Raw genomic sequence first — 27,363 nt, 5'->3', positions numbered from 1 at the left:
AGCGAATTCATGTAAATTGGGACACTTGAAAGACATCTTAACGTCGAAAAGCGTTTCAATTTACCTCACTCTGTATATTTAAGGCGCTGTAACCAGTCACCATTTCTAATTATATTTAATATAACATAATTGCCGTAACTATTAAAAAAATTAACTAAAATTGTCCCACTGTGTGATAAATACTACTGACGCATAAAATATAATGATGCATAAAATCAGAGTGGAGACATGTGGCCACAAATATCAACTTACCATCACTTGCGTTCAAGTTGTTTTCATGTTTGATTAATTCATAAAGGCTTTGCAGTATTTTTAAGTATTTAAGGTTGAGGTTATTGTGCCCAGAACCACAGCCAGACCTCATACAAGACTTTTCTTTTGTTCGGCAAAAATGAAGCACACCACAGGTAAGAAGGTCTTCATATCTGCCTGAACACAGAATCTCTAATAATTAGAAATAAATGATGTAGCTTAAACTAATTAGTATGTTCAGTAATTAGTCGTTTGCTCCGAATTATTTATGGCTGACTTGTTAGAAGTGTAAAAAGTTGATACAAAAGGTAGGCTATATTTATATTCTGTAGCAATATAGAAAAATACAATGTTTGTACCTTCTAATGACCTTTTTCTCTTTGTCTCTTATCCGTTCTGAAGTTCTTCAGGTTTGTGTGGGGTTTGTGCTCTGCTCCCTGCAGGCCATGATCGTACCGGCTCTGGACTGCTCAGGTCAGGGTCTTGAAGGAGCTTCCTGTACCATCTCAGTGGAGAAGCTTCTGGACAGAGCCGTTCAACACGCCGAGCTCATCTACCGCATCTCAGCGGAGTCCAAGATGATGTTTGTGAGTGACACATACTGATATCAACCTGCTCAGCTAAAATGATAAAACGAGTGTTTGAAGTTTAAAGTCGCAGTTTCAAATAATAAGCGCGATTTTGTTCCTGAATGTTTCAGGAGGAGATGTTCATACCTTTATCAGTAATGAACCCACATGTTTACGGAGGGACCATGTGTGCACCCAGAACCGTAGCAGTTCCAGCGAGCAAAAGTGAAATCCAACAGATCTCTGTGAGTTCATGGGAACTCGACTGCATTGAGAAGAAAATAGAATAATGTTCTTGAGCGGTTCACCCTCGTGTCTTTGAAACCTGAACGACTTCTTTTCCTCTGTGGGGACACTCGTCTCTTTTATAGGAGAATGTTTTATGCATTGAAAGGGAATGTTGACCACAGCTCTTGAGGTTGATTTTCAATCCAAGAATTTTGACCGTGACAATTTAAAATATCAATCTGAAAAACAAAGTTGCAAGTGTTTACAAGACTTGGACGAAAGTGCAAAAATCACATGGACTAATAAATCTTTATAGCTCACGTTCTCACTTACGTTATATCTGGTTAAACATGAGGGTAGATGAGGAGCAAATTTCCATTTCTGGAAAGTACTGCAAAAATACAAATATGATTTTTCTCCCTCCAGGACAAATGGCTTCTACGCTCTGTATTGATTCTGATTCAGTCCTGGATCGATCCACTGGCGGATCTACAGGTGTCTCTGGAAAATTACGACAATGCCCCAAGTGTTCTGCTCAACAGGACCAAATGGCTGCACACTAAACTCATGAGTCTAGAGCAGGGTGTATTAATTCTTATTAAGCAGGTGAGATTGCATGTTTGAACAGCATCAGCATTCATTTATTTGATCATGATTTAAAACACTTGAACTGTACTGGCTTCACTATTTAAGTCATTCTCTCTCTCTCTCTCTCTCTCTCTCTCTCTCTCTCTCTCTCTCTCTCTCTCTCTCTCTCTCTCTCTCTCTGTGTCAGATCCTGGGAGAAGGTGGTTTGCTGTTGGATGGTCCCGAAAAAACGGCTGATCTCTTGGTCTCTCCTGACATCTTTGAGTCCGTGAGGACAGACTACAGTGTGCTCTGCTGCTTCAGGAAAGTAGCTCACAAGATAGAAATTTTTCTCAAACTGCTGAAATGCCGACAGACAGACAAGCAGAACTGCTCCGTTTTCTAAAACGAAATCTTGACACCAAACTTCTCCTGCCAAATTATTTTAACCGATACTATGCCGCAGCTATTTCTGTTCACACAATAATATCTGTTTGCATATGCACGCTTATTTATTCATGAATTAAAACGTTTCATTTGAAATTGAGTGGGGTTTTCTTTTATACATCAGCAAAACTTGGTGCAACTGTGTGTCCATTGCCGAATGTGATTTTTTAAATAAAATGCATATTTAGAAGAAGGTTCCAAGGCATCTAAGGCATCCTGAACTCCTGAAGAATTTTTGTGTTCATTTAGACAAATATAAGAAAGCATTTTGTAGAGGTCTTGGAATCAACAAGCAGGTGGAATGACAATTATAAAGATGTCATATCCACAAAATCTTTGTACTCGAGTTCCACCCCCGTGCTATACCCCCAGAACAAGAGCTGTCAAACTGTTTTGAGCGTGCTTTAACAAAGTAGCGATTCATCTTGGACCGATCACAGGAAATTACACCGCAAGACTTCATTCACACTATCCTACAGTGAAGTCTTCTAAAGAGGACATCAAAGTTTTTTGCCCAATTATCATTAAAAAAGGAGAAAATGAATCTTATATCCCGAACCCGGTCTAACGCGCTCTTTCAGAGAGACAGTTCATTTGTAAAAAAGCAAGCAGCCGAGTTTTATCACGCCCCGATGCGAGGGAACATAGCTGTGATAAAACACAAGGGGACTTTGGCCCTGTCCACAGGAACAGGGGTATTTTCAAAACCGCATTTTTTCTGTGCGGTTCGGCCGTTTGTCCACACACAAACGGAGTGGGCCCGATTCACATTTCGTGTCTAAATGTAGGGGGCAAGCAAATAGGGGGCAACAAGTTGAAAATAGTTCAACTTTTCGTGAGGAGAGAAAGCTCACATGAAATGTGATCAGTGAACTCGGTCACTGATATATACATTTTATATAAATATAATATATATTACAGTTTTTCTCCATTGGTTTGGCTCATTTCTTGAAACAGAAATTACATTCTTAAAATTCTAAGATCATTTGGCAAAACAGTCTTACAGTTCAGCACAACACTATAGCTCACTTGCAAAAGCTAACATCTCTCCCAAAACTGTTCACTCATGCTTCAAAACTAAATTCCTTTCCCATATAAACAGTCAGTGCCACGAAAATGACAAAGATCCTTCTCAATTGCTTTGGCTCATTTCTTGAAACAGACCAGACGTTCTCAAAACTCTTAATGCGTTTGCCAAAATAGTGTGGATGGTTCAGCACAACACCATGGTTTACCTGCAAAAGCTCATATCTCTCCCAAAACAGTTCACTCATGTGTCAAAACTAAATATCTTTCTCATTTAAACAGTCAGTTCCCCCAAAATGCTTCGTCCCTTTGGCATTGTGTAAGCACTGCAAGTCAGAATGTTTAGATGTTTTGTCACTATGGCAGAGGACCATTGAAATATCCCTCATGTCCACCTTTCATTCTTAGCCCCGTCCTTCATTGACAATGGTTACTGTACTCATATTGTAGGTGAGGCCCTACAAGACCTCTCTCATTTTCAGGGATCAAATAAAAATGAAGGCGGTCCAAGAAAAGAAGGAGCTTCTGTGTATTGTATGGGCCAGGACTGGGGATGTGAGTGGCCACACCATTCTGAGACATGACAGCACACATAGTTGTATTGCCCCACTCGCTAGCCTGGGACATCCACCGTGGCCCGGTGGCCAATAATATTACAGCCACGTCTTCGGCCCTTGGCACTGAGATTCGAACCGGCAACTACAGGGGGTATTTGACAGAAAGGGGAGGGGGGAAATCATCAATGACTAGGGTTACTGAGATGTAAATCAAATATTTTCATACCTGGATACACAAATCACGTAATACTGAAGCGAAAAAAGTTTGGGAACCACTGCTTTGGATCACCAGTAACTGACTTACATGTACGTACTGGTACAGCAGCTCTTTCACTCTATCAGAATTCCTCTCAAATGGTACCCTGTAAATTTGCTTCATTGTCATCTGATGCTTCTTCAATATACGGTCTATTGTGAAGATGCTTATAAAGTTGACATTTTGGAATATGGCATTGTCTTGTAGGATTGCAGTGTCTCATTATGATGGCATTATTTGCCATCACCATGTTACAGATCTCTTGTTCATTGAGAAGTTTTTCTCTGCCACCTGTGCAAGGTTGTCGTGGAAAACTGTGTTTTTCCAATGTTTTTCTTGTCATTTTTAGTATCATAACATACCATTGAGGTAAGATATTACTGTAGGCCTATCACACACAAACACACACACAAACACACACACAAACACACACTGTAGAGCGAGGCACATTAGGCTGAACTCGGCGACCTGCCTCCGCCATTGTGAGGCCATGGTTGATGACATGGTCTATAATTGTGGCCCGAATTTCATCCGGGACAGCATGGTTTCTTCGTGCTCCTCTGCCTCTTCCCCCTATTCCATCACCACACACCCTTACTACTCCTCTTCCTCCTCTTCCTCCTCTTCTTCCTCTTCTTCCTCTTCTTCCTCTTCTTCCTCTTCTTCGTCTTCTTCCTCTTCTTCCTACTCTTCCTCCTCCTCTTCCTCCTCTTCCTCCTCGAGCAGGCAGTTGCCCTTGTTCATTTACTTGGCCAGGTGCCTCCATGTTCAGAAATTGTATTGGTTCTGCATGTCAAGCTCTTTATATACATGTTTGGCAGCATTTACAGTCATGGACATCACCTGTCAGGTAACTAAACATACTGTTTAATTGGTCATCTGAGATGTGTGAATCTCCTCCTTCGTTAGTCAAGTTCTAGTTTCACCTGACTGTCAATTGCTGTAATAAATTTATAAAATGTTCCAAGGGATTCATATATGGTATTCATGGTATTATGGTCTTGACTCATTTTGACAATTAAACAGACTATTGTGCATGTGATGACTTATACAATGAAATGACGCTGAAACGTTTTGGAGCGAACAACCATTAGACTGTGAATCGACAATCAGTTTAGATCAACAAGATCAATTCACTTGGGAATTGTGCTAAATGTAGGCTACCTGTACGTAATCATTTGCAAAGATGTAGCGAGACATTGACACATGTATTTAGACATTTGCAATTTGATCAAATGAATGAGAAATTCCATTCTGTTGTAAACAATTGCCAAGTTGTTTGGAGGTTTGTCCATGTTGTTTTAAGAATGTAATTTCTGTTTCAAGAAATGAGCCAAACCAATGGAGAAAAACTGTAATATAAACTGTTATATAATATTTTCACTCCGGTTTCAGAGTTGTGTGTAGAGGGTGAAACTGGAGATTTTGCGTATAATGTTCTTTGTCTATGTCAGATTCCAGGCTTCTGATTGGCCAACACGGCTTTATGGTTAGGGTTATATCGCCACCTGTTTGGCATGCAGACAGAATCTTACAAAATGCTGCTTTAGAATTAGAATTTTTAAGTTTTATTTAATGAACACTACATATATTAATTTATAGTCTGTGTACGTGTGTGTGTGTGTGTGTCTTCTGTGTTTTTTCTTTTTTGGTTTTAATTGTATAACCTTATATGTTTTGCTTATAGTCAATATGTTTCTTGTATAGCTGCTTTGTAACAATGCAAATTGTAAAAAGCCACACTATATAAATAAAGTTATTTATTGCTCCCCTTACTCTTTGTAAGTCGCTTTGGATAAAAGTGTCTGCTAAATGACTAACTGTAAATGTAAAGTTGACTTGACAATAAATCCGTGGTCAACCGTTAGGCTGAATCGCAACGGTAAGCTTATAAATATGATAATAAGATGAGGTGTCTGGCACAACTGGTGGATCTGTAACTGTTGGTGAAGCAGGGTTAGTGTATAATGAACAATGATTTCAAATGCGCAGTTATCACGTTGATCATTCCATTCGCCATTTAGTTGAAAGATTTTATAAAATAGCACACTTTTTAGTGATGATTTTTGTGAAAAATGTAATATTATTTATACACTGAAATTATATTTATCTTTGTTGAAAGCTGTTCCTGCTGGTTTTATCAGTTGATTAAAGGTTCATTGTCTTTTATTTTTCTGTGATACCAAGGTTAGGTAATCTTATCATCTCTGGTGTTAAATTTACAGGGCAGAGCTGTCAAAATAAGGGTTTAAGAACATTATTAAATACACAGACGATTAGGCGACATTATCCATAAATGCATATTCTTTAATAACCGCCCACTTTCTTACTTTTTCATAAAGATTGAATGATCTTCTTCAAATCTCACGCATCATGAAAAAGCCCTCAATCCATGTTATCTTTTGAAGGTATTTTATTGTGATTAAGCCCCTTTACTGTATTGTATTTCTGTATTTATTATTCATTTTTTGTATTTATTTATTTTATATCTAATTTATGTTTAATTCTTTATATTTGTTCTGCTGCTATTTGGACTTCTTGGAATGTTATTAGGATCTTTCTTGTTGTTTACTTGGTATTTTGTATCATCTTTGCAAACAAATAAATACATATATTTTTAAGTATAAAACATTTACTTTAATGTTATTTTGAAAAGCATGACAGCATAATAAATATCTCTATAAGTGTCACCAAGATATAAGGCTCACAGATAACAGGAAAAAAACTATGCAGAAACAATTCAATATAGTACAACAGACAGCAACTTAAACTTGTGTTTCAACATTTCCTTCCTATAAATGTGTGCTTCATTGACATTTCTATCTCGCTAACCATAGAAAGTTTGGGTAAAAAATATAGATTACATAAAATACAGACAAAATTGAGTAGTGTTTTGCCACCTTGTCTTCTAAAACTGATGCTATATATTTTCTAATTAAATATATTCCTAAAACCATATATTGGTCAAATCTGAGAGCTTTCTAAAATTATTCACTGGTTAGTAAATAAAGATTTAAATAACTGACATGTAGACGCAAAGCTTTCTAGATTTTGGCTTTCTGCACCTATTAAATGTCATGGCCCCACTAAAAGCCATTTGGTTCATATTGCTTTTATAGGTCAATCCTTTCGATCGTCACAGTGAAATGTTTGTGACATTTTTAGTCTCTTAATACAAATTTTGTTATCAAAAGCATAATTTAGAAACATAATAGATAAGGGAGTCCATATGCTGTTATGCTTCCCTCTAATCTAATTTGGTTTCCATTCTAATCCTCCTATGTGCACTCAGCAGGCTCCAATCAAAGAGCACTTAAAGAACTTACACTAATGACGTTTCCAAAACTGTTCTCCAATGATTTAAGTGTTTTATGAAACAGAATAAAAAGAAAGGTAGAACTTTAAACAGACTAGGTAATATAAATGCATTAAGTCTGTGATATTACCAGACATTTCACATGTGCAGGAAACACAAAGAAGTCACATCAGACCCAGTTTGGTGTTTTAACTAAATGAAGGTCACTTTTCTGAGATAGAAAGCCTTTCCTTACTTTAACCACAAGCATGAAAAATGACAGATTCGATCTCTTTAATATCTCTTCTCAGTTATTAATCTGAGACATGAGAGATACAATGGAGAGCAATTGGAAACTTTTCCTTATATGTCACCTGCACCTCAGAAATCTTACAAATGTCTCTATAAGAGTTTCAAAAGACATCTCAACAATGTCGCAAACCAAGCTCAGATTGGCCAAATCTGCATTTAAAAACCAGAATTATTGAAGATCAAACCATTCTCATCATATTTACCCAAATCTATCTTTCACAGATCAGAATGGTTTAAAGTGACACGCAGGGATGTTTAACTGACACAAGCCTTGCTCAGTCCCCTTTCTCACCACAATCTTGAAGGTCAATAACATCAAATGCCACATTATCAATGCCTTCATGTGTGTGCTGATGGAGGATGAGTTCCTTATTATGTTGATTTTGGAAACAAGAAGCGCAGTTTGGCGTATCTGCTGGCTCCGTTTTGGAGAAGTTGGAAAGGTCGACTCGGTACTTTCCACCTTTGGTGCGAGAAATGACGGGCAGGAACCCGTAACCCCACTGGATTTCCTGTGGAAGGTAGGAGGTCCTCACCTGACAGGACAAGCTGGTGGATTCGGCCGTACCCTCCAAGAAGACCACCAACTCAAAGTCCTGCTGTTGAAGAACATCTGCAGCCATTTCTGAAAACGGACTGAACTTGTCGATCACATGGTACAGTGTAAGAGGACAAACAAAGAAGAGATTGTCCTTCCCGGCATCCATCAAGAAGTCAACGTTCACCTGGTCTAATATGATGGTGTCGCCCTCTGGAGTGATGGTGGTCCGCAGGAGCTTCCCATAAATCTGGCTGCCAATAAGAAGGGTCTTTCTCAGGTTGGCAACTCGTATCTGGAGGCACAGATTTCTCTTCCACAGACTGATGACTGCTGTTTCGCTGAAGGTGACTGTTTTCGCTCTTCTTTTTGGAAGAGAGATCTTTGCGAGAATGAGTCCACACATGAAGCAGTTTATTATAGCGCCCATGAGGGACTGGATGATTAACAGGGCGACCGTGCCCGGGCAGTGACCCGTGAGAGCACGACCTCCATAACCAATGGTTGTCTGGGTCTCTAGAGAGTACAGGAAGGCAGTAGTGAGACTGTTTATGTTTTCTATGCATTTCATCTGGTAAGAGTCTGATGAACTCTGGACTAAGTCTCCGTTACTTTTAGCAAGTGAATACCAGAGTAAACCGAAAATGAACCAGCTTCCGGTGAAGGCTGCTACGAAGAAAACAATCACAAAGCACCATCGGATTTCAACAAACGTGGTCCAGAAGTCCATGAGGAAAGCAAAGTGGTTGTGATATTGAGGGCTCCCAAATTTAATGTTGCAATGGCCATCCTTGGTAACCAGACGTGCCCTTCGAATTTTACGCTCCACCAGGTGATTGTGAATCCGCTTCTGTATGAACTGGAACATATTTCAGCTTGCAGAAGAAAAACAAAATGTTGCACATGATCACTTTTTCAACATTTATAATTATTGTTATTAATCATTTGTATTCAATATACCTAAACGTACACTTTTTTTAAAAAATTATATAACTTCAATTGAAAAAATCTGATAAAAACATTCAGTTTTTTATTTATTATTATGATACAAAACAATATCTTAAAAAAAAGATATATATATATATATATGTAAGTGCACTTTTAATTTGCTATTTTGGAGAAAATTTGTCCACTTTTTAGTGTATAAATGTGAACTTTTAAGTGTCATAATTTTAGACTTGGACTGACAACTACCAGATGGTTCAGAAAAATACATGAAGTATATTTCTGAAAAGTACATTGACACTAGACTAAAAGTAAACTTTATTTTAAGTTCAAATGAAGCACCATGGCACACTTCAATAAACTTATTTTTTGCTAAGGAATACACAAAACAATTCATACTTAAATTTATTTTATATAAAAATAAAACTAACTAGGATCATAATTTCACATGTGACACAAATAATATTAAAACACTCTAAGACTCTAACACTCTAAGTCTTTGTAAGAAATAATTGTCTAAGGCTTCAGTAGAGAAAGCACATTAAAATTGAATGCAGCTCAAAAATCTAAACCCCTGGAGGTAAATACATTGAATTTACTGCTACATAAAAAGCTTAATCCTACCCAAACAAAGTAAATCACACCAATAACAACAGGTTGCGTTCCTTGACTATAATTGTGAAAAAAAGTTTTACTTTCCATACCTGCAAACTGAAAACCTCCAACAAACTTCAGCGGCGGTAAAAATTCAGGCCATGAAGTTTTCCTTCGAAACACGCAAGCGTCAGGGTGCTCCTAAAATCCTCAATGAAATGTTCTAATCCCAGGCGCATGCCACAGTTTACACTCTAAAAAGCAACAGACAGCTTAAATGTTTCCAAAACTAATCATATGTAGTTCTCACACATCGACATGCCAATGCAAACCACAAAGCAATTGCATTGAACGTTTGCTTTGCAATAACAACTCAAAAGTCAACCGCACATTTTCCATACAGCTGCATAAGACCCCACATGAAAAGAGAAAAACTTCAGTAAAAGAGCACCTCGCTGGCTGTGACCATGGAAACGCAAAAGCTTTGCTGAGAACAACATGGTTGAATCGCATTGCCCTGGTCCCCTCGGCCCCCCCGACACCATACATCTCTGCATTTGCATTTCAATGGAATGATCAGAAAAGTATACGCCTTCCTTTCTTCCACAGCTTTCTTCTTAAAATCACTAGATTGGATTGAATTTTGATTCAAGAATGATGACATCATGTCATCACACAGATGAGATGTCAGGAGAAACTGAAAGTGGATAGCCGAACAAATATAATATGTTCCCACACCAACTTCCTCTGAAACAAAAACCAAACCTCAGATTAGAAAATGGTGTCAAACCACACATCTACCTGACCGCATCACAGTGATCATTTTAGGTATATGAACTGAAAGTCTAGTTCAGATCCCAATCGGTCGTGGGTCACTTTATCAGGTCAGTGAATGATCATCTGCAGTGAGACATCATGGTTAACATCATGGTCCACCTGATGACTTTAAAAGCAGCCATGGATCGTAAGGCTTCATTCAATTTGATATAGTGATTGCATTAATATATTGGAATCAAACTAAGTTCTAAATGGAGGGTCAAACTGGCTGTTGGCCAAGGCCACTGTGGCCGGTGGCCAAACAAGTTCTCACCCGGAGTCAGTTTCCCTCCGGCATATTGAACTGTAGCGTAATTCATAAATGGATCAAAGTCATGTTGGAGAACTTCATTACAGCTTAATCAATGCGCTCGAAATGTAATGGCACTTTTTATGCTATTAAAGTTTTATTGAACTGTTTTCTGTGTTGTAGAACAGAACAGGTTGATCTATGGCCATTGAGAGATGCAAGCTCGCGTCTGAAAACTAAGTGCAATTGCGTTATTGTTCCGGAGAGCCTCAATGAGACCATTTATAAACTCTTAGTGTTTTCAATTCTACTCTAAAATTGTCGTCTAAATATTCAAACACATGACAGGAGTTAAGTAATGACAACCTAATTAAATGACATATTCAATGGGAAGGAAAGTGAAACTAAAGGCAAACAACCATGAATGAGAATAGATACATTTCCTATAATTTCCTCTGTATGTTGCTACGCGTTTAATTAATTATGTAAAATTGGTTTGTTTCTTTTCTAAATAAAAAAAAATAAGCAACAGGGAAGTAATTTCACTGTTGTGTGCCGTTCTAGTCAATCAAATGCAGATCTTTTCAAAAGGACCCTAAAAGCGGAATTAAACAGAGAGGGTTTCTCTTTTATATGAATTTTCACCATAGTCAAGTGCAAAATGTGTAACCACATTTTTAGGTTATGAATTTAGGTTATGCCCACAGCATGAAGAAAAGTCTGCAATTTAAAAAACGAATCAATACTTTAATACAATTACATTTTTTATAAAATCGACCTTACAAAACTTTAAAACAACTTTGAGATCTTATTTCTCAGAGCAGATGCAACTACATGGCATTTTTTATAACAAAAGAAAGAGATCCATGGTCCGTTTAGAGCTTTCCAGCCTCTTTGAACTTGAGGAGCAGACTGTCATCAGCACGCAGAGGGAAAGTCATGCTGCGGTTGTGATAGTAACTAGAATCTGCCTGCAAGTTCTGGATGACATCCGAAAGCAGGTGAGCCCGTTCCACTCCACAGCCTGGAGCTTCGTAGTCCACTGAGGTGAAGTGGATGTGGAGGTGATAGTACGAGGGCTGATAATGCAAATACACCCGCAGTTTGCTGGAGGGGACACCGAATCGCTTCTGAATGGTGTCCTGTGAATACAGACGAGATCAGAACTTGATTCATTCAGCAATACCAAAACCCTTGCACAAATGAATTCATTAAACAAGTAAACAGCGAAGAAGAAATACACCGTCCCTTTAATTTAAATACTCAGATCCACAGTGACACCTGCTGGACAACAAAATAATTTGACGTGTCTAGAACAAACTAGTCAACTGGCAGTGGACCTAAACTGTCTGAATGTACTTTGTTAACAGTACAGTATGATCTATATCCTCACCTCTCCTTTGCTGCGAATGTTTGCGAGTAATGGCAGGTGCTCTGATGTAAGATCCCTCAAACTTTTGACGTCCCTCCGGTGGACGATGGCAAGCAGATACAAGTCTTCTATCTGGAGAGAGAAAATAGTTACTTAACTGGCCTTTTATTCACCATTAAACAGAACATCACCACAAATTCCTTAAAACCACCTGCTTTTGATCCCATTTAAAATCAGGTAATAGGAAAAAACCAGTATCGGGGTCTGGATCTTCAAAAACAATCCGATCCGCCTCTGCTTTCTTCTCCAAGATGTTGTACACCCACTGAAATCAAAATGAGACTGTGGGTTTAGTTATAAACCTAAAATAAAACAGTTAAGAGCTAAATGTATTTGCTTTAAACCTTCAAGTACAACAGGAGGTGAAGTCTCTCGCCTGTAAACTGAAGCTCTGCTCGCTGATGTACGGCAAGGTGATGGTCCGATAATCCTCCCCCGATTCTTCAACAAGAAATGTCTCCTGATGCAAGTATTTCTTGACATGCTTCTCTGTCGCAGGGCACACCACTGTCGTCTTGATTTCTGTTATGAACAATTTTATATGGAAATAAGCGATCTCTTATAAAAACAGAAACCAAATTGATGTCTCTCCCCAAGGCCCAAAACACACCACAAAGGTTTTAATTGAGAAGAGCTTATGATCCATAAAGGTATTTCTAATGAAAACCATTTAAACTTCTATCGTTTTAGTGTTAGTTTGGTGAAATGATGTCTTGTTTTATATGTTGTGATCGTACGGTTCAGGTGGGCAGGTGCATGTAGCCGGTATGTGCTGTACACATCATTCCTCATCTCCAGTTTGAGTTCACTGCTCTTTAGTAACTCGGGTAGTGTGTCCTGTCTGATGGGGGTCTTCTCCAAAATCACAACAGCATCCTGATCCTTCACCTATAATGAAAACCTACGTTCAATTTAACTGTGAATATGAAATAATAATGCATGCACTCAAATAATATGACAATACTATTAAATCCAATCCGTGCAAACGATCTGAACACTCTCCGAACGCACCTTTCCATGAATAAAGATGTTTTTCTCCCGCGCAGAGTCCCGCAGAATTCGGGTGATCTCAAAACCTGCCACGGGACTTACGGATAAAAATTCCCCGGTATCTTTGCACTCATTGTCGGTGTCCGTTTTGAGTTTTTTCGCAGGGGTGCCGTTCCCGAAGTCCGCCATTATTCACCCAGCTGAATAAACCAATCAGAAGAATTTACACCGAGATTCGGTAAACTGCGCATGTGCGGTCGAGTGCGTCTTGATTGGCTAGTTTAGGAGAGTCGGGGCTTAAAAACAGACTCTCATTGGCTGATGGCGCCTTGGAGTTAAATGACACATGTTTTGTAACATTAGCGAAACTGACGTTACAAAACACAAAGACGGAGCTCAAGTTATCCTTAAACTCGTAAGTATTGTTGTTATTTATTTCATGTATTAAAAGATTGTTTAGTTTTATAGCAAAAATGTCCGAGAATGTGACGGGAAAGGCTTTAAATGATCAGAAGGACAGACATGCATGCACGCACAATGCGGAATAAGACATGTTGTGCTGTCAACTCCGCTTTATAAAGAACAAAACAATGTTGTCATATTTATGACTTTAATATTATAATAATGGTTCCTTTGATATGGAACAAAATACAATATTTGTCCTTTTGTCATATATCCGTTAGATATTCATCTATGTTTTGACTATTGTGACAGTGTTTATTTACTGTGTAAATTAATGTTTATACACATTGACAACATTCAAATGTTGTTAGTTTTTCTTGCCCTTTTGTATTGTTAACGTGCTGATATTAATTATGTATTATAAAACAAACCGATATTTTGTTTATATTTTCTTTGCCTTTTTAATTCCAGCCCTGCATCTGCACGTCACAGGTGACCATGAGCCATAACTGCATTCACTGGTTCCGCAAGGGTTTGCGCTTGCATGACAATCCTGCTCTTATCGCTGCCTTGAAGGACTGTAGACACATCTACCCACTCTTCCTGCTGGACCCCTTCTACCCCGACAACACCAGAATCGGCATTAACCGAAGGAGATTTCTGATCGAAGCCCTCGAAGACCTCAATTCCAGTCTGAGGAAACTCAACTCCAGGTAACAGAAAATATTTTTATTACAGGAAACAACTGAAGATGGGTCATTTTGATGTAGAGGTTACCTAAGGTCACAATTTTCATGGGAGAAAGCCACAGGACGGGTGTTTCCTGTGGTATTTTTAGTTGATATTTGATTTCGTTCATTGTTCCATCAGGCTCTTTGTTCTCAGAGGGTCACCCACAGAGATCCTCCCACAGCTCTTTGAGAAATGGAAGATCACGCGCTTGACTTTTGAAGTTGATACTGAACCGTACAGTCAGAGCAGAGACAAAGAGGTCATGAAGTTAGCCGAGGAACGCGGTGTGGAAGTTATTTCAAAGATTTCCCACACCCTCTACAACATTGACAGGTGGTGTATTTTAATGTGTAAAACCTATCCCGCTGGTTAAATGGAAAACACTCACACGCATTTTCAAACAGGATTATCGACGAGAACAACGGAAAGCCTCCGTTGACTTACGTTCGGTTCCAGACTGTGGTCCGAAACATCGGGTCACCTAAAAAACCTGTTCCTGCTCCAACCGAAGAGGACATGAAGGGTAGATCGTGTTCCAAAGACACCATGATATAAAAAAGTTGGATTGTTGCTAATGTCTTGTATGTGTACCGTGTCTCTCTGTCGAAGATGTGTTCACGCCATTTTCTAAGAACCATGAGGAGGAGTTTGGGATTCCAACTCTAAAAGATCTTGGGCTGGACACATCATGTTTAGGACCAGATCTGTTTCCAGGGGGTGAGACCGAAGCTCTGCGCAGGCTGGATGAGCACATGCAGAGAACGGTAGATACCCCATAATGCAGACATTTGTTTGTGCTATGGATAAATCCTCAGATAACAGAAGAAGCTAAGATATTTAATAAATTGCAGGGTTGGGTTTGCAGCTTTGAAAAACCACAGACGTCCCCCAACGCTTTAACTCCCAGCACCACCGTCCTGAGTCCCTACGTCCGATTTGGCTGTTTATCTGCACGCACATTCTGGTGGAGGCTCACAGATGTGTACAGAGGGGTATGACAGACGTCTTGTACATTACATTCTGCGATCCAATACATGCTGCAGTTTGTAAGGAGTAAAAGATCCAGCCTGGTGTGGTTTTTAACATACGGCACCTGTTGCAGAAAAAGCACTCTGATCCTCCAGTGTCTCTGCATGGACAACTGCTCTGGAGAGAGTTCTTCTACACGGCAGCTGTCGGGATTCCAAACTTCAACAAGATGGACGGCAACCCTCACTGCGTCCAGGTGGACTGGGACGATAATCTTGAGCACCTGGCAGCATGGAGTGAGGTAATGGGATTGGATTTATAATTGAGCAAATTTTTTTTGTAACATAAAAAAACTGAGAATTTGTTTTTGAGAATTAAAGATGTTTGTAAATTCAGGCCCGCACAGGGTTTCCTTTCATTGATGCCATCATGACACAGCTGCGACAGGAGGGATGGATCCATCACCTGGCGCGGCATGCAGTTGCATGTTTCCTGACTCGAGGAGACTTGTGGATAAGTTGGGAGGAGGGCCAGAAGGTGTGTGCCAAAGACCAAGGAATAAGAATATGTATCTTCTAATACTGTGGATTTGTCTGGTGTGTTTCAGGTGTTTGAAGAGTTACTGCTGGATGCTGATTGGTCGTTAAATGCCGGAAACTGGCAGTGGCTCTCAGCCAGTGCGTTTTTTCATCAGTACTTCAGAGTTTACTCTCCTATCGCCTTTGGAAAGAAAACCGATAAATATGGAGATTACATAAAGTAATTTTCTGTTTCAGATTCCGTTTTGGTATTAAGTTTTTAAATGGTGTGGGTGCAAGCCTTTGTAAGTTTGAACCTTGTGACGAAAATCAGCTTTGGATGGAAGTGTCAACTAATTTGCTTCCAACATGCATTACTAAATGCTGTCTCAATTGTTTTGCGTCATCCAGGAAATATCTTCCAGTGCTGAAGAAATTTCCAGCCGAGTACATATATGAACCCTGGAAGGCTCCTCGGAGCATTCAGGAAAGAGCAGGGTGCATTGTGGGAAAAGATTATCCTCGTCCGATCGTGGAGCATGAGGTCGTACATAAAAAGAATATTCAAAGAATGAAGGCAGCATATGCTAAGCGCTCTCTCGAAGATCAGGATGACAAAACAATCACAAAAGGTCATTTTGATTGGTTTATATTATATTTAACTTGAGCCAAATAGATATTAAGGTTTTGATTTGTGTTCTCTCCATCCAGGTAAAAAACGCAAAGCGAATGAACGTATTAAGGACATGTTCGAAAAGAAGGCAAAAATATAACATCACCACGGACTGAATTGATTTCATTATTTTTGGGTCAAATATTGTCCTTCTGTACTCCTCTTTATAACATTGATGCATACTGTTTAAAGACTGGCATTTTGTTTTTAATAATCAATAGTGGTTTGTTTTTATTGTACTGCATTACTGAAAGCTGGTTATATAAAAAGTATGTAATTTTTTTCAAGGTGGAAGCAAATAGTTAAAGTAAATACGTGCAGTTTAAATAGTATTTTGTTAAAAAGTGAATAGTTTGGATCCCTGTAAAATATACAGTACAACTATCTTTTATATCATTATATAGCATTTGAAAAGTGAAAATTCAAGTGTACTCGCAGTACCAAAATAAAATACTGCAGATTTTAGTGTCATTATTTAACAGATACACATTCAGTTTCATCCAATGCAAGTTCACGGTTATCTTTGGTATTCCATTCCTAACAATAATGTAAATATCTAAAACGTATTGCAAATAAAAACCTGAATAACTCCTCGTTTACTGTGATTTATGCACTGAATGCCATTGCATATATGAACATTACAAAATAGCAGCAAATATTGCAAAATAATTCCCTGACCTTTAACTCTGTCTCATTTGTTGTACAGTATGATGAAATCACAGCAATGATTAGAACTCCATAATGCAAGTGTCTGTAAAACACATCGATGACATGATCATATCAAATGGTACCATCCTTCAGACACATAACTGTCGTCTTGAATGTTTCTCTGCTCCTCACACAATGTTTCTTTCCAGTATTGGTTCCTGCAGCAGAATCCGTTTAACATCAAAGGCACTGAGGTCGATGGTCTGAAAGCCTCCGTCCACAATCAGCTCGGCCACGGCACGGCCGACTGCAGGGGACTGCTGTAGACCATGACCACTGAAGCCTGTCGCAAAGTACATGTTGGTCACCAGCGGGTGCAGTCCTACAATGCCGTTCTGGTCAAAGGAGTTGTAGTCGTAAAAACCGGCCCAGGCGCTTGAAACCTGACAAAAATCCATAAATGTGAGACGGAGTGTAACAAAAAGGATTTATTGGAGCTGAGAGGCTGGATACACTAAATCTTTATGGTTTCTCCACTGAACATGTATTTTTTATGTTAAGCCCTCACTTCTGGTATTCTTACGGATCATATAAAGGCAATTCGCCTTTAAAAGTCAAAAACAGCCCTTTTAAATGATAGATTTCACCTTTAGACTCTCAAATGCTGGTAAACGGTGGGCCAGTCGAGGCCAGACTTTCTTGTGAAAGAACTCGTGGTCCACATCAAGGTTACTGATATCTGGTTCTTCTGCCTAGAAAAAGTACAGAATGAACACAACAAAATGCATTCGAGATCACATCTGTTTAAAACTGGCCCATACTTCCTCTGGTGACATTCCTGCGATGTAATTTCCACCAAGTCCCTCTCGTCTGCAGTAAACCCCTGAATAGTCGATCAGAAATGGAGTCTCCAAGCCTGGTCCATCAGGACAATGTACCACATAAACAAATCTGAAAAAGAGGATTTGCAGTCAGTATGATATAAAGTCAATCATTTATACAGGAAAAACAAAATGTGTGTACAATAACCTCTTTCTAGGCTCCACAGGGAATGGAATCCCAGATAATGACTGTTGCGGGCCAAAACCGATGTCGAGCATCTCTGCGATCTTTCCTGAGTTTGCACCTGCCGCGTTTACTACAACTGCACACTCCACTGGTTGATACTCCAAACTGTTGGGCATTTGTATCTAAAACATCACACAAGATCAGTTTACTACTACTAATAATAATAATACTCTGCAGTTTAACTTTAGAGCTGACTGAAAATACATTTGTTTGAGGTTTTTGAAAAAGGTATACAGACTTACATTAACATATTTGATCCGTTTTACATTAAAAATGTCTCCGTCTGTAGTTTCCGCTGTGCTTGTGGAGCATCGAAATCCTGAAATAACATTCATGAAAAATGTGACAGTAACAGTTACATTAAGCAATAGTTACAACAGTAAAACACAGTAGAATGGTTATACAAATCTGCTTAATAATTTCGGTCAATTTGAACACTTCATTTCTAAATGCAAACCTGTGACTTCTCCAAAGCACTGATAGACTCCCATAGACGTGACCTTTCGTCTGAGAGCATTCAGGAGAGACCAGGGATCAAACCAGCCCTCATTTTCTAACCCTGGATGAAGATAAAATACATCACTTAGTAATGAATTTACAGAAAGTGTGTGAGATGCACTGACAGACAGTCACTAACCGAGTGAGGCCAGAGCGACACCGTCTGTGTTTATCCAGGGGAATTGCTCTTTCAGCTGTGATGGTGACAGGAGGGCAACCTTAGCACCAACTTCTCTAAAAATGTAATGAGGAATGTAAAAAACATGATCCTTGTTTATTAAATCTTTAACTTTGTATTGGGTACAACAGAAATGCAATATTGATTTCTTGGCAAAACCTAACAATAATGTTGTGTTAGTCTACAGTAGTTTATGCATGACATCAACTTACTATGCTGTTGAAGTATTGTTAATTATTTGTTCATGGTCATTTTAGCATTTACTAATAGATTTTTAAAATCAAATCTGTTAACCTTAATGCATGCTAAACTAGCATAAACAATTGTATTGACATTGACTAATATAATGGAAGATTAATAAATGCTGACAAATGAACTATTGATAGTTTGATAGATAATGTATTTACTTTACAACAGTAGTGCAACCTATTTCTTTAACAGACTATACATACAATCATCAAGAAATGTGGCTTATAAAATAAAATTGGAATATTCATATTTGTATTCATTTTTTATCTATTTGTTTTTCATTCAATTATAAAATTTGGTATATTCATGTTTTGTATTGCTTTTTAATTTTGTTTATTTGTTTTTCATTCATTTATCAAATGTGGGACGTCTAAAAGAGCTCTTGCCGTAAACATCAATTTGGCTTGAAACGGTTTTAATATTTTACTTATGGATAATGATTATTTGTAGTAAAAACCTCTTGCATAAGATTGACTTACCTTTGAGTCCTGTAATTCTCCTCCATGATATGAGCTGACTTGTCACTGGCAAGGAAGAGATATCCTGAATGATTAAACTGTAGATCAACAGGATCTTCATTTAACATTCCCAGATGATCCTGTGGGATTTTAACAGACACAAGACACATGTACGTCACCACAACTACCTAAACTATTACAACCGAGCAATAATGTAGTTCTTTGCAGGTTAACAAATCTATTCTACGTGATTGTAATTAGCTGGCCTATAATATTTTTTGACGAATCATAGAGTCGGGACAAATATGCAACAATACATTGATGTTCTTCAAGAAATCAGCAGAAGCCAAAGAGAGAAGGACGTTTTCTTTAAGAGAGAACTGCTGTCGGATACCACCACAGGACAGCACGGTTGAAGCCTGAGTATACTACAGAAACAAAAACACACACAACAAAACATAACAAACAAGTTGTCAAGTCAGCCTAGCAAAATGTTTCTCACCATCCTTTGAGACACACCACTCATTCCCCCTTAATAAAACTTACAGAAGGGTCTTTCTCCACCACAACGACCCTCAGAGCATCCCTCGCTTTCGCTTTCCTCTTCAGCCAGTATGCGATGGACCAGCCCACCACTCCACCTCCCACTATCACAACATCAGCCCTTTCCGGGGGCAGCCCGGGGGTCACTTCAATCGGGCTCCAGTCACTGCCGGGCATCGCTGCGGCCGCTTTTTCGCGGAACGCCCGGAACTGGGATTCCAGATCTGCATAGTGTCAAAAACATGCGTATTTAAGAAGCCTACTATGGCGACTGTTTGTCTCGTCAATATTAATTAGCCTACGCATCGAGATGTTGGTCGCCCATTTGCTGAAAAGCAGGTGGGCGTTAGTTACCTAGAGAATCCTACAGTAGGATTGGCTATATCATGAATATTAATTAGTATACTGCCGCAGTAGATTAATATTCATGAGTAGGAATCTTCAAGAGCACGAGAGGGTTTGCGCGCATAAGAGCGGTACTTAAATCTGTCAGCGGGTCACCTCACCTTTAAAGAAGTCTTTTTCTGATCCCCTGCTGCTTGTTTTTAAAGTCCTGCAGGGCGCATTGCGCGCTTTAACAGCACTGGCGGATGCGAACAGTTTGAGCCACGTTGCCATTGCTCTTGACGGTCATGTAGGCAGAGAGAAATAAACCAATCGCCTTCCCGTCTGACACGCACTGAACACACTGTACGGGTGACCGAGAGCGCATGCTCATAGTGACGTCACTGGAGAACAAAACCGACGCGGCTGCAGTTGCGCTACGGTCGCTAGGTGACAATGCCATTTTAGCGTAAACTGCACTAGATAGGCTATACTTGGTATTTTTTTCTCTTTAAATATAAAATGTGATGTGTTGCTAATTTAAGTGGCATAATCGTTGCTATCTGCCATTTTTACTCACATATTCATGTTTGTTTTGTCTAGATGTGTACATTTTGGGCCTTTTTCATTCAACAAAAAGGTTTTTATCTACAGTGTCAAATGAAATGCAAAAATGTTATGTCAAAACTGCGTAGAATGCAGATAAAACCTTGTAATTCCAAGGTGATGAGATGCGAGCACACATATAAAACACCAACACCAGTTTAATCCCAGTCACTCCTTTATTCACCCATATAAAGACAAATCAAAGATTTCTGGCCACCTGATTGCAGACACGATTTTTAACACATTTAACACATATTCTCACCTCACCTCACGTCACCTTAGCAGAAAATCTTTTGACACATTCTGCCCCCAGTACAGACAAAACATCACTTTTGTAAATCAAATTTTAAAATGAAAAGTACGAAACAAAATCTCTTTCAGCAATTACAACAAAAGTATAAAAAGTATTCAGGTTTTCTCTTCAGATCATGGGGTGGGGGCCGCAAACTTTCAGTGCTGTGCGCTGTAAAAGGGGGGTTAATTTTGAGTTTCTGGGTTTTACGTTCTTGATAGGCCACGATTGTCGAGATCTTTGACCTGGGGAGACAAATATATAAAGTAAATATTACGATTTGAATTCCCGCAGTATGCTAAACACTTGTTAAAATTCTACAGGTGTGTTCACCTTGTATATCCTCACAAGCCAGTGCTCTGTAGTATAGGCTTCTTCCAGCACATCCAGCTCAAAGTCTTTGTTGCCAATTTCAGCGTTACGAACTCTGTCGTAACCAGGAGGACGTTCTGGGAATACAATGAAATATATAGTTTAAAACTTTGTCTGATGAGATGAGTTCTCAAGAACTTTTGTTAAAGGCTCTTTTATTTGATTTGAAATATTTGACTCATGATATACAATGAAAAACACAGAGATTAGTTATTATTAAAATCCTTGGAGACACTTACTGGCCTCGGTGTAGACCTGGCCGAAGCGATAGTAGCACATCTTGTACATAAGGCAGTTGAGCAGGACGGGCGACCCCTCGCGGTCCACACGAAACTCTCCAGTGGGTGTGTAGTAATCGTGTTCTTTAATGTGCTTTCCTGTATCTGTGCTGCCCCCGATACGAACCATCCACAGGAACTTGTTTATGTCTAAACGAACAAACAAACACAAGGCATATTTACATTTTTCAGCTGCAGTAATGATTCTAATCAACTGTTATCAGTCATAGGCCATACCATCAGATGAATATCCAGTCAGTCCGCCGAAGATCACCAGCACGTAGCTAACATCCAGCTCTCGCATAATCTCATAGGCCTTCTCCTCTGTAGATGCCATAGCCTACAAAGACAAAAAAAAGCATTACTAGACCCTAGAAGCAGAATTATAAATATCACTGTTTGAATAAAAATGCACACTTACTTGGCCAACTCTGGATATGTGTGTGTTATTCCAAGTGTTGTTGTCCACTAGAATCGTTCGATTGGCCATCGCTGTTATTTGATACCCATAATCCCACCATGACATGACTTTAGCATCCTGTACACACAAACAAACAAACAAACTAGCTCAGTGGTAAGAGCATGGCATTAACAACACCAAAGTCGTGGGTTCGATCCCACATACTTGAAACAAAAATGTATAGGATAATGCAAGTTGCTAAATGTGTAAATGTACATGGAACTGACCTCTGGTGTGTTGTGCCTCAGCCAATAATAAGCCTCTCTGAAGTCATCGAAGATGATGCGGCTGCCGTCGCCCCCGCGGGCGGACAACACGATAGAGGGGGAGGAGTATGCTTCGCTGGTCACCCAGGTGGAGTGGAAAGTGTATGTAATGAGGAAGAAAGCCATGACCAGAATCATCCCGCTCGCCACCTATGGGCCAATCAGAGAGAGAGAGATAACCAATGAAGGAGCTCAATGAAAAGATGCAATCAAAAGTTTAACACAACAATTGGTAAAATTATTAAGTATGAGAGTACGTTTACGTGATGAAAAACTCAAAACTTTTTCTTTTGTTTTTTTACAAGTCTAACGTACAAATGACAGCATTATCAAAACAATCTGCATTTGAACAGATCTCGGAAAATGAATAAAAAAAACGCATACAGTTTGTTAAGTAATTCAGCAATTTTACGTTAGTATCGGATCGGTACTCTGTATCGGCCAATTACTTAATCTCAGGAAGCGGAAGAAAAACTGGTGGATGGGAGCATCCCCAGTAAATACTGTTTGACCAACATAATCTCACCTCATTCTTGATCGGATAGGTCGCGTCCTGCGTCTTCTTGGTTTTCTTGTCTGGTCGGCTAACATCCAGGTTCTTCATGTAGGTGGTGAGGACCTGAGAGACGCCAATGCCAGACAGGATGCACATGACGGGAGCCAGAACCAACATGAGACGCACCTGAGCACAACAGATAAACCGAGGTCAAAGGTCACAAGCACTCTCTATAAAAACTAGAGGCTACAACAGACTTGTTGTAATCTTGTACACCATGAAGTCGTAATATTACTAAATTAAATTACAATTTAATTGCCAATTAAGTGAAGAATATAAGTAATCCACACTGTAGAAGGATTAAACATATTTTACCATCACAGCTGAGAAGTACATGCTGGTGACGCCGTACATGATGATGAAAATCGTAGAGTCCGACAAGTTGTTAAAGCAGTAATACAGGCCAACTGGAAAAACAAGAGCAACCAACATTAACAAGATCTGATGAACTGCATTCTCAAAAGTAGTTTAAACTGGTGACCACATGAAGTACCTGGGAACATGAAAACCAGCAGCTGCAAGTCAAAATAGTATGAGGACCAGGTGGTGGGCTGATGCTCAGACACAGAGGCGATGATGGGGATGTTGTTCTTGGCATACGATGGATCCAGCAGAGAGTAAAAACGTCCGGTCCAAGGGGAGATTTTCCCTAAAAGAGCCAATATGCAACGTTTAATGTACATATTTGGGCCAATTATTCATTACAAACTTCTTTACTTCAATATTAGATATAAACATTTTGTCCAAATTTCAACTAAAAGGTAAAACACAAAATAATGAATGTTGTACAAGGCAACCAACATCCTACATACTGTCACTCATTTTTACTGTGCAGATACATAATTAATGTCCATTTATCTGGTAAGAAATGGTGTAATGTGTCTACTTTAGTGTCATGTAATAATCCTTTGATTTATACGTTGTGGTTATAATTCTGCTACTGTAGTTAGCAGATTTTCAGAATCAATAGTTCCGTCCTGGTTTAAAAGCGTGAGTCCTACATTATTGTGCTGAATACATTAAAGCAACAAAAATGTATGAACACCAGACCTCTATCGAATATTAAATCTCAAATAAAGGTTGTGTGTTCAATCACAAACAGTTGCGCAGGTATGAAGGGGTGTGTCCTCTCACCTGTCAACATGAGAACCGTACCCACAGAGAGCAGAACGATGCCGACCAGCGAGATGACGCTCTTGAACAACACCTCAAACTGCTGAGTATTCAGTTTGCTCCTTAGGTAATCGACAAAGGCGTGAATCTGACACAGGCCAAACACTCCAAAAGCAGCCATGTGCTCGGAGGACTGGACAGGCTACAATGGAAAAAAAAGAAAGAGATGACGGACTTAAATAAATCTCAAGACTATGACAAATAACTCCTAAAACCATTCCTTGAAAAAGCTTTATTGTGTTTATATTGACTTGGTACTGTTCTTAACTGAAAGCTAAAGTTGTTGTTAAATGTCTCACCTGGAATCCAACAAAGGAGATCTGCATGGAGAGGACGGTGCCCAGGCAGTAAACTGTGCAGTATGCCACATAGATCCGATGAGAGAAGCGGCCGGTGAGCATCAGCACCAGCACGTGGAGGGGAATGAGGTTAATCAGAAACACGTACCCACCCCAGGAGGACACCTGCCATCACACACACAGTTATGGCGATATAATTAAAAAGTATGTTTTTAAAATTGTGCAATTTCTGTTTTATAACAGCACAACAACAAGAAAATGCCAGAACCTTAAACATTGCTCACCATGTAAAAATATGCCAGTGCGCACATAGATGACCAATAGATAGACCCAGATTTCACTGCCTTGATCCACATGTAGTATGTCAGGAGCATGCAGAAAATGGCGATACCTTCAAATTATAAAAGGAGTCAAATGTATTACTAGAGCCAACACAAATCTAGCTACTACTCGAATATATTTATATATATATATATATATATATATATATAAATGTGTGTGTGTATATATCCATATGTGTGTATTTTATAATTTAATTGTATATTTCCAATTAATATCAATCAAACTGCAGTTGGTTTGTTTTGATTTAAGCCATAATAATAATAAAAAACAGCTTAATAACATGATAACATAATAAAAAACATGTTCAAAAACTATAATTTGGGAACCAAACTCTTCATATATACATATATAAATAGTATACACACAAATTAACGCAAAAAAAATTTAATCGATACCTTCATTATCGTATGACCCTGCCACAGAACGGGAAATATATCCAGGAACGACTGCGATCATGGCAGCAGCCAGAAGTCCTGCTCCCGCATCCTTAAATGAGCAAACAGTGTTATTTAAGGTGGATTGGGAAAGAAGGGAATTGGCTACATAAATAATAAGCAGGAGGCTTTGATGAGGAATGGGGTTTTTGTCACCTTGAGTTCTTTGGTGAAGTGGTATGTGACAATTGCAGTGAAGGAGGAGAAGAGAGGGGCAAGGAACACGCACACGTTGCGGATGTCGATGGTGATGTGGAAGAAATGCAGCACATGATATAAAGCCGCAGACGTGATCATCAACCCTGCAGAAACCATGAAATACATGTGACCCCACTTTCTTTTCTTACTGTGGGAAAATGGTGAGTCTGATTTTACTGGGGTTTGTTCCTTTGCTCAAGAGCTCCAAGCAGCGTAAAATATTTATATTCTTATGTTATTGTCTTAAAATGTTGTTACCAGCAACACTTAACAGTACCTGGATAAATGGTGCCTCCAATAATCCTCCCAAGTGGATACCAAGCACGATCATCAAACCAGTTGTGAAACTTGTAGAAGCCCTCTTCTGTCAGAAAGCGAGTGGTTCGGTAGTTAAAATACCTGCAATTAAGAAATCAAACGATTAATAATCGCTCCAACACTAGTGCAACAATCCCACTAAAGTCACCACGGCCGTACTCACGGATCAAACTCATGGATGACGCTTTCAAACCGCAGGACAGAAAACAGTCTGGTGGAAAATGCTTGAATGAAAATGAACAAAAAAGCAGATTAAGACATTGATTGGCAAACAGGACCAACGAGAGGGATGTACAGATTTCTGCCATCACTTACACAGGACAGCTGCCATAGACAGAATGAGCAGCTTCAGCAGGGTGTCCTGCTTCTCATAGGATAGACGCAGGAAGCCCATCTTGGTCATCTTAACACACGGGAGGCAGGACTAACTTATGATACCTGACAAGAAACAATACGTATCAAATAAAGTAAGATATTTAATTGTCAGGCCTGATGAATGACAGTGTCAAAAGCGTCAGTTTGCAGATGACAGCTAATCATAGCAGAAGTCTTAAAAGAATAGCAGCAAACACAGAGTGTTTATTTCAAATACTAAAAGACAAGTTGGAAAACAGTAAAGTATATCGGTTTACTTTTTGAAGGCAAGTATAATACGCCAATTTAGTAACAGATTGTTCAGATTATTTTACAACTTCATTCTTTTTTTTAATTTATGCAGCTGTAACGTCATTTATACCAGATTAATATATATTCGTAATCCAAATAAAGTATTTAATATGAGGTTGAGCAGTTTTATCTTTATACAACCTGTTACACAGTCAGATCTCCATTAAACCAGTAAAAAAAATCACTATCACTGACTGTATTATACAATGAATGTATAAAAGCATTCGATGGGTAACTTTAAAGCTTTAAAGAAACGACTGCAGAGTAATTATTGGATTGGTATGCACATCGACAGAGAGTTTATTCTGATAAGCTGTTCATAATAATAAACTATTAAAACTACTGTCTCTCTATTAGCCACTTAGCAGTTAGCTAACATGACACATTTCACAGCTTCGCAAGCTACTTATACAATTGCACATAAATTATGCATTTTACACAAATAAATACGAAGATGATAGGCTCTGAGAGATGCAATAAATTAGGAGGTTTGAGGGACAAATGTTTGAAATTACCAGTCTTATTCATCGGCGGTTCAGTCACTCCAGCCCTCACACACTCTCTCACAGTACTCCCTCTGCGATTAAGCCCCGCCCATCCACGTAGAGCGGATTCTTATTGGCTCTGCGTCAGGGATCGACACGAAAGCTGTTTCTTGATTGGTCGTCGAGCTGTAGCTCAAGTTTGTCGAGTTCCGCATGGCGCTTGAGATATGACGTGTCCTAAATGTAGAGAGAGCCCGTCAGCACTCGGAAGTTCAGACAATACT

The 27,363-nt window shown here is 39.1% G+C and overlaps 6 protein-coding genes across 7 annotated transcripts; 2 read left to right on the top strand and 4 right to left on the bottom strand.

Annotated features, from left to right (window-relative positions):
- Positions 1 to 391: 391 nt before the first annotated feature.
- On the top strand, positions 392 to 2,022 carry smtlb (somatolactin beta; the record flags this gene model as incomplete). Its single annotated transcript, XM_079448291.1, has 5 exons — positions 392 to 407; positions 655 to 839; positions 953 to 1,066; positions 1,476 to 1,655; positions 1,825 to 2,022. 5 exons carry the CDS (start codon positions 392 to 394, stop codon positions 2,020 to 2,022), a joined length of 693 nt encoding a protein of 230 aa, XP_079304417.1.
- Positions 2,023 to 6,521: 4,499 nt separating this feature from the next.
- Positions 6,522 to 9,775, bottom strand: kcnj1b (potassium inwardly rectifying channel subfamily J member 1b). The gene is made up of 2 exons (XM_079449355.1): positions 9,697 to 9,775; positions 6,522 to 8,922 (listed from the first exon to the last, which is right to left on the bottom strand). Exon 2 carries the CDS (start codon positions 8,913 to 8,915, stop codon positions 7,785 to 7,787), a length of 1,131 nt encoding a protein of 376 aa, XP_079305481.1. The 5' UTR covers positions 8,916 to 8,922; positions 9,697 to 9,775; the 3' UTR covers positions 6,522 to 7,784.
- A 1,010-nt stretch (positions 9,776 to 10,785) lies between these two features.
- On the bottom strand, positions 10,786 to 13,329 carry dcps (decapping enzyme, scavenger). The gene is made up of 6 exons (XM_079449361.1): positions 13,096 to 13,329; positions 12,822 to 12,972; positions 12,461 to 12,606; positions 12,236 to 12,349; positions 12,046 to 12,156; positions 10,786 to 11,794 (listed from the first exon to the last, which is right to left on the bottom strand). Exons 1-6 carry the CDS (start codon positions 13,261 to 13,263, stop codon positions 11,528 to 11,530), a joined length of 957 nt encoding a protein of 318 aa, XP_079305487.1. The 5' UTR covers positions 13,264 to 13,329; the 3' UTR covers positions 10,786 to 11,527.
- Positions 13,330 to 13,379: 50 nt separating this feature from the next.
- Positions 13,380 to 16,972, top strand: cry5 (cryptochrome circadian regulator 5). 2 transcript variants are annotated; one of them, XM_079448744.1, is made up of 12 exons: positions 13,401 to 13,489; positions 13,948 to 13,968; positions 14,053 to 14,189; positions 14,347 to 14,541; positions 14,613 to 14,731; positions 14,818 to 14,972; positions 15,060 to 15,200; positions 15,311 to 15,478; positions 15,574 to 15,714; positions 15,785 to 15,936; positions 16,107 to 16,327; positions 16,407 to 16,958. In XM_079448744.1, the coding sequence occupies exons 1-12, from the start codon at positions 13,421 to 13,423 to the stop codon at positions 16,466 to 16,468; spliced, it is 1,581 nt and encodes a 526-aa protein (XP_079304870.1). In that variant the 5' UTR covers positions 13,401 to 13,420; the 3' UTR covers positions 16,469 to 16,958. The 2 variants fall into 2 exon arrangements, with proteins under 2 accessions (XP_079304869.1, XP_079304870.1); XM_079448743.1 differs by having other exon boundaries at positions 13,380 to 13,489; positions 13,948 to 14,189; positions 16,407 to 16,972.
- Positions 16,557 to 20,773, bottom strand: foxred1 (FAD-dependent oxidoreductase domain containing 1). The gene is made up of 11 exons (XM_079448745.1): positions 20,517 to 20,773; positions 20,014 to 20,234; positions 19,785 to 19,895; positions 19,489 to 19,607; positions 18,722 to 18,816; positions 18,542 to 18,643; positions 18,327 to 18,403; positions 18,046 to 18,206; positions 17,838 to 17,967; positions 17,664 to 17,768; positions 16,557 to 17,459 (listed from the first exon to the last, which is right to left on the bottom strand). The coding sequence occupies exons 1-11, from the start codon at positions 20,626 to 20,628 to the stop codon at positions 17,205 to 17,207; spliced, it is 1,488 nt and encodes a 495-aa protein (XP_079304871.1). The 5' UTR covers positions 20,629 to 20,773; the 3' UTR covers positions 16,557 to 17,204.
- Positions 20,774 to 20,965: 192 nt separating this feature from the next.
- Positions 20,966 to 27,294, bottom strand: stt3a (STT3 oligosaccharyltransferase complex catalytic subunit A). The gene is made up of 18 exons (XM_079448713.1): positions 27,110 to 27,294; positions 26,244 to 26,366; positions 26,092 to 26,152; positions 25,888 to 26,009; positions 25,569 to 25,714; positions 25,374 to 25,464; positions 24,921 to 25,027; positions 24,637 to 24,801; positions 24,299 to 24,479; positions 23,658 to 23,813; positions 23,480 to 23,571; positions 23,135 to 23,290; positions 22,570 to 22,758; positions 22,304 to 22,420; positions 22,120 to 22,222; positions 21,844 to 22,032; positions 21,566 to 21,681; positions 20,966 to 21,477 (listed from the first exon to the last, which is right to left on the bottom strand). Exons 2-18 carry the CDS (start codon positions 26,329 to 26,331, stop codon positions 21,439 to 21,441), a joined length of 2,118 nt encoding a protein of 705 aa, XP_079304839.1. The 5' UTR covers positions 26,332 to 26,366; positions 27,110 to 27,294; the 3' UTR covers positions 20,966 to 21,438.
- Positions 27,295 to 27,363: the final 69 nt, after the last annotated feature.

The sequence above is a fragment of the Barbatula barbatula genome, assembly GCF_947034865.1.
Source record: "Barbatula barbatula genome assembly, chromosome: 24".
Taxonomy (NCBI): Eukaryota; Metazoa; Chordata; class Actinopteri; order Cypriniformes; family Nemacheilidae; genus Barbatula; species Barbatula barbatula.
Note: the sequence above shows the minus strand (reverse complement) of the source record. Positions and strands in the feature narration are given on the sequence as shown.